The following is a 6,630-nucleotide window of genomic DNA, read 5'->3' as shown; positions in this document are numbered from 1 at the left end:
GGTCACAGGCAATTGACGGAGCTGGTGCTCACTGCCACGTAGTGCTCTACAACATCAGCCCTGGAGCAGTGCTGGGACACAGGGGCCAATCTCTCACTTGTGTCATTGATGGTTAGGTGAGACTCACACAGGTGTTCCTGAGTATTCCATCATTTCCAAACCGAAAAGTAAATCCCCTGAGTTGTATTAAAAAAAAAAAACACCATAAAATTGTGGGTCTGAATTGTTGTTTTATTGCTTCATTGTTTTATCAAATGCAGTCAATGCTTTTGAGTGACGGTAGTGAGGTGTCCAAAATCAAACGTTGCAACATTCCAACAGTCAAATGTGAAGCAGTAACAAGTCTTTCAATGTTAATTCCTCTAAGGAGGGTACTTCAAGAAAGTCATGAAAAAAATGGAATGAAGAGAAATTTGAGCCAAAAAAAAAAAACCCTGAAGTCTATGCATAGTGCCTTCATAATGCACATGTCCACACACTTTTTGAAGACCTCCTTCCTATGAATGGATTCTAAAGGTTATTTTTGTAGCAAAACAGGCGTGGATTTCATTCCACTTCCCACATACTTGTGCCAAGTGCCTTTGTTACCGGTGGTGCCACTTGCCGTAATGGCTACTGGCTCATGAAGAGCCTCAAATCCAACCAACTGCTCAGGCATGGTGTGGCGGGGTGGGGGCAGGGGGAGGAGCAGGACTCCCACTTCCCCAGGAAATGGCTGCAACAGTCAGGAGAGTAGAAGAACCAGTGTGGATGGCCGAGACCAGAATTGGTACTGTTGTCAAGGAAGTGACCTGTGCCCGCACAGCGCTTCTTCAGCCCAACCCTTCTGTAAGCAAACAGCTCATTTTAAAAGCACGACTGGCAGTCTGACCTGACACAGAGGGTGGCTGAAGGCATGGGATTGCTGAGCCGTGCATCTTGCTCAAAACTGTGTGCCATCTCTGAAGGATGGTCAGCTTCCCCGCACTGCTTACAATGGCAACTTCATCGTTTCTGCAAGTGCCCTGCTCCTTCTGCAAGGGACTGAATCTCCATGGGGTGGGGAGGGATTTAGGGGGAGACATAGCTGCATTATAACACACAACAGAAAAGTAAACACACAACTCTGGCAGGGATCTGAAACTACCACAGGAAATAAACACTACAGACCCCACCTTCGCAGTCCCACGCCCCCAATGCCCGCCTGAATCTAAAGAAATGGTGATTTTCCCATGAGTCAGTTACTGACCAGGGCTGATGGAGTCTACATAAGAAATATGCAATGACAGAGAGCTTAGCAAAGGACAAACTTCCTTATACACCCAGGACAGATTCAGATGTCCAACCTGCTCTCAGTCCTTCCTAAGGATCATCTTGGGTTTCCATCATAGGACCGGATAAGGGCCAGCAGTGCCTGCAGGTGATCCTGAGGGCTTGGTCACCTGGACCCTCTTTGGAGGAAACATGAGGTCACCAGATGCTGCTGACAAACGTAGTGAGGCTGAAAAAGGAAGCGACGAGGAAATATAAAGGTGCATTTATTGGTGTCCATGCCATCTAAAGCTACCAAGTACAGTAATGAGGACTGGAGAAGGACGGATGAGAACCAAAAACAACACACAAACACCAGGATGGGTGTCCCTTGTAAGACTCGCATACTGGCAAGTCAGTGTCCTCCCTGAGAAGCTCGATCCACGCTGCCTTCTCTCCCTGCAGCATCCTCCATCTCTCTCCGTCAGGGCCTGCAAAGTGTTGGGATGCAGCTGCATTCTCTTCTGTGCAGCCATTGTCAGTCGCCTGTGGGCTGGAGCTGAGTGGGGTCGGGACCCCCAGGCTGGCCCCGCAGCCCCTCCATGGCCTGCAGTAGGGCAGCCCGCTCCAGCTCTAGTGCCAGTAAGGCCTGCTTTAGCTTGCTCTCACTGCCCAGCAGCTTCTCCACTGTGGCTTCCAGGCTTTGGATCCTGCTGTTGGCCACCTGGAAATAAAAAACAGAAATGGGGTCATTACCTACCTATGGCAGCATGAGAGGGAGAGAGAGCGAGCTGTGGTTTGGCAACAACACGTCCCCATCCCACTGCCAGTCCTGGCCAGGCAGCAAGGCGTTTCCTGGCTTCCCTCGTGGACAGGCTGGGTCCAGGCAGAAGCAGCCCAGTCCCTCCAGTGTGGCCCCTAGAGAAACCAGATGTGAAGATGGTGGCAACGTGGCACAAGGGAGGCATCAACTCCAGGCACTGCCACGAGGAGGAGAGCTCTGACACGGCTCAAGGGTGCCAGGCCCAGCTGGGTCTGACAGACACCCACACATGTGCACTGATGGCAGACACAGAGTCACAGTGCCAGGAAAGTCCCAGGAGCAACAGCTCACTGGCCTGAGGTTCTCTTTTGTCTTCTTAGAGTAACAAGACATAACGGAACATGGGCATCTCCCTGGGAACACATGACAAGTGTGCAGGTGAGCTGCCTGTTCTGTGGTGTGCATGCGCCAACGTGCTGCCCCTTTCCGCTGTGTGCTGCCTTGTACCTGGGCCACTGCCACCCAGGGGCATGAGTTCAAGGTTCCCTAGGCCTGTCCCTCATCTGCAGCCTATACACCAGTAAGGCCATTCATGGAGTTTCCAGGCGCCGCTCACTGCCTAGCAACTCTCCCTCCCTCTTCTGCAGTGCAGCAGGCTTCCCAGGCAGCAGGTATGGGGCACAAACACTAGCATCTGCCTATGTCATCCCTGGGCCTCTCTGGCTTGCTCGCAGCTACATTCCGGAGTGCTCCAGCCCCCAGGGTCACGGAGGTGGCTGCTCCGCCTTCCTGAGTCCACCCCAGTCCTTTCCTGCCTCCCTTTCACTTCAGGTGAGGAAAGTGGCACATCATCTGTTCATTTCCCCCCCTCGTTTTCAAAACTAGAAAATGCTTTTTCTGGGCCTCCCATGTGGGTACAGGGGTCCTAGCACTTATGTCACCTTCCACTGATTTCCCAGGCACATTGGCAGGAATTGGATCGGAAATGGAGCAGTCTAGGATAGAATCAGCACCTGTATGGGAGGCCAGCATCACAGATGGTGGCTTTACTGCCTACTGTGCAACATCAGCTCAATCTTTCAAATAAACATTTTTTTTTAAAATTATATTATTTGAAAGACAAAGAAAGAGAGAGAGGTTCATTTCCCAAATGAACTGCTGGAGCCAGGCCAAGCCAAAGCAGAGGACGGCCCAAAGCTTTAGGAACCTACACCCATGGGGGAGACCCGGAGGAGGCTTCAGGCTCCTGGCTGCAGCTGTTACGGCCACTTGGGGAGTCAATCGGAAGATCTTCTGCTCTGTTTCTCCTCTCTGTATATCTGACTTTCCAATAACAAATAAAAAAATCTTTAAAAAGAAGTGATACAGAAAGGCTGCCTGATTCCCACACATGAGATGCATGTTCTCACGCAAGACAGTGGGGAAGCCACATCCAAATTGCCACATTTTGGCATGCCATGGTCCCATCCCAAATCCCCTGAGGCTGCAGTGGCACCTGGATCTCGGTCCCATGGACCCAGGAACCGCTGGTATAAATGTCAGCCCAGGACGCCTGCCCTAGTGGTGCACAGCCACAGGGGCAGCAGAGAGTTTACCAGCAATCGCTGCTGAGGCCCTTCACGAGCAGCATGGACACCTGAGCCGTCTGCTGCAACCCCGTCTCCCAAAAGGGACACAGTCTCACAGAAGTCGCGTACCAGCTTTCTACCCTTACTGCCAAAAAACCACAGGAAACCCCAGAAACTAACACACCAAAAAAACCTGTCCCTTTAATTTGCATACTGCCTATCTTAATAAGCCAACTGCTTCAAATGCAAACAACAGGCTTGTCTGAAGTGGGTTCAAGTTCCAGTCATGTTCTAGGGATGCACATTCGGGGATGCACTGTTAGTGTGGAAGCCGGCTAAGGTTTCCTAATACTCTGTCCCCTTGAGATAAGGCCCATGTCCCCAGGAATTCCAGGAAAAGCCATATGCAGGTATGCTTTGAGTTGGGACATCCCAATCTTGGGGGGGAAAAAGTGAGAGTTCAGAATGTGACTGGCTGTGGGGTACAGGGGTGCAACGCATGCTGCTGTACAAAACTCCAGCCGGTGAATCCTTCCTTGCAACAGCAGGTCCCCACCCCACTTCTCAACACTGGCAGCACTGCCACCCACCTGTGACACTACAAAAGCAGGATGGACAGCTACTTCATGTTAACGCGACTGCAATTATTCTAGTCCCAGGAACACGGGTGAGGGAATCAGGGTTGCAATCCGTTGGGGGAATGACGTGGGTCGGGAAAACACAGGGTCGGTCTAGCAGGGTCTGGTCCTGGCACTAGCCTGGTGCTTGCTCCACCTCACCCCCTGGCTCCTGTGTGTTCTCACCCACACCTTTCCATGTTCAGAGTGAAGAACTGCGCCCTTCATGACTCAGGAACCTGTACTTGCTTCACACTCAAGAATGATCACTGTAAGCTCTGCTTTCTTTGGTTGGGCAGATTACTATGTGGCTGCCCTCTCTTAACAGCCCTTTGTGGTCTGGGCTGGTCTTGTCCATGGCAGTTGAAGATCCTGATTGTCTCATCATGACCACCCGCCAGCTGGCATTCAGCTCACAGAGCCACAGCATCCTGACCCCACACTCATCCTGGGGAGGGTCTGACTGGAGCAGACTGCTCTGTAATAAAAAGGGCCAGCTCCCCTAGGATGCCTTTGATCTCCATTATAAACAGACTAGGGTGAGAAAGGCCCTCAGGTCCTGGGAAACCACAGGCTGTCACCGCCTTTGGTGAGTTAATGAACTACCATCTACCCACTCAGTTAAACAAACTGCTCTAACAACAGGCTCTACCTGCAACTGTTCCAGGAGGTCAAGGTTCTGTTTGCGTAAGCTGCTGTTAGTTTTCTCTAACTTATCCATTCTTTGGTTGTCACTGAGAGGCGAGGAATCGATGAGCTCTTCTTGAAGCACATGGTACTCGACTTCATAAGCTTGTAACTGCTTGGCGATGTCCATCTCAAACACCTGTTATACACAAAGAAAGGGAAAAATCCATTGCATCTATCACACACATGTGCATGACATGTCAGCAAGTGTCCATTCAGTATCTCCCTGCTGCTTAGCATCATGCGTGGTACAAGAAGTGATAAATAAGGAACTCTCAGCACTGACAAGGCAATGAAACTTCTAGAAATAATTCCACGGCCGCAATTAAGTACAGGCTTTTTGTATTTTTTAAAAGAGTTCATTTTATCTATTTTAAAAGCAGAGTTAGAAAAAGAGAGAGAGGACTTCTATCTACTGGTTTACTCTCCAAATGGCCTCTAAGGCCGTGGCTGGGCCAGGCCAAAGCCAGAGCCCGGAGCTTCCTTGGCCTTCCTTCATGGTTACAGGAACCCAAGCACGTGGGCCATCCTCTGCTGCTTTCCCAGGTGCATTGGCAGGGAGCTGGATAGCAAGTGGAGCAGTTGGGACTTTGCAGCCCATGTGACATGCTTTAGGTGGTGTGTTAACACTCTGCACCTCCAGTGTTGGCTTTGAGTGTAGGTTTCTGATATATATCTTTCAAAAGCTAAAAAGACTTTCAAAAGTTTATTTTTCAGTTCTTATTTCAGTAATTTTGTCTATTCCCTGAAAATTATATTATGTTAGATGTGTTAACCACAGGTTAAAAAGAAGAAAAATATCAAAAGAATCAGCCCTATTTGCATGCCCATCCAGCTGAAGTTTAAGCCCTTAGGGTTTTCAGAGCCACAAAAACAGTCAAGTCATGGAGCTGTTGACTATACAATCTCCCTTTACACAGGTATGCAGACACAAGCCAAAACCCCAGTGTCATTGATAACAGATGCATGAATCTGGGAGTGCTCTAGTCCCCTTCCTTCCCATAACAGTGACAGTGATCACAAACCACTCTGGCGAAAAACAGCCCCGGAGAGCACATGTGACTCAAGCAGATTGTGTCTGTGCTCCACCACAGAAAGGAAGCCACGGGGCTGGTGAGGCCAGAAGCTAGGTGCATCCCCTGCCCCTCTTGGGGTCTCCATGGGGCAACCCTCCCAGGCTGGGGTACCTTGGCACAGGTCTGATGCTCTGACAGGTACCTGGTGGTGCTGCAGGTGCAGTCACACCAAAACCTTCCGAGACCAGCCTGCTGGGTCACTGCACACATCCAGAGACGGAAAGGAGGCTTTTCTCTGCTTCATGTTCTCAAGGGAGAAACCCCCACACAGCTACCACCTGGGTGTGCTCACACTAACCCAGCATCTCTCAAATTGCTCACAAGCCTCGGGTACTTACTCACCATTTCCCACTCCCCGCCCCGTCTCTCCTTCCAATCCGTTTTCTCTTCCTTGCAAGCAATGTCTCAGTTTCCTGGCTTTTAGAAACTGTTCAGAGCCTTAAAGGTAAAACACAGCTAATCTGGGGCACATGCACATATGGGGGAGTGAGTGAGCAAGCTGTGCAGGACAGCAGGAGCGCTGCTGGCTGCTTCCCCGTTGTCCCACAGTGTTACTCAGATTGGCGAGGATCATTGTCTTCTGTTTCAGAGTCCATATGACTCAGTAAGCTCCACTGGCCTACTCTGCAAATGACTTTGAGCCAGCTGTTGAACCTTTCCTGGCCTCAGCTCCTGCCTCTGACATGGGT

The 6,630-nt window shown here is 50.5% G+C and overlaps 1 protein-coding gene across 3 annotated transcripts in view; it reads right to left on the bottom strand.

Annotated features, from left to right (window-relative positions):
• Nucleotides 1–1,678: 1,678 nt before the first annotated feature.
• TBC1D1 (TBC1 domain family member 1) overlaps nucleotides 1,679–6,630 on the bottom strand; it is a 186,998-nt gene continuing 182,046 nt past the window's right edge. For all 3 annotated transcript variants that reach the window (XM_040966043.1, XM_040966044.1, XM_040966045.1), the window contains 2 exons: nucleotides 4,831–5,004; nucleotides 1,679–1,954 (listed from right to left, as the gene is read on the bottom strand). In XM_040966043.1, coding sequence (XP_040821977.1) covers nucleotides 1,769–1,954; nucleotides 4,831–5,004 — 360 coding nt within the window. In that variant the 3' untranslated portion in view covers nucleotides 1,679–1,768. The remainder of the gene's footprint in view (nucleotides 1,955–4,830; nucleotides 5,005–6,630) is intronic.

The sequence above is a fragment of the Ochotona curzoniae genome, unplaced genomic scaffold (assembly GCF_017591425.1).
Source record: "Ochotona curzoniae isolate NIBS_2020 unplaced genomic scaffold, NIBS_Ocur_1.0 scaffold_4505, whole genome shotgun sequence".
Lineage (NCBI taxonomy): Eukaryota > Metazoa > Chordata > Mammalia > Lagomorpha > Ochotonidae > Ochotona > Ochotona curzoniae.
This window is presented reverse-complemented; position numbering and strand designations above follow the sequence as displayed.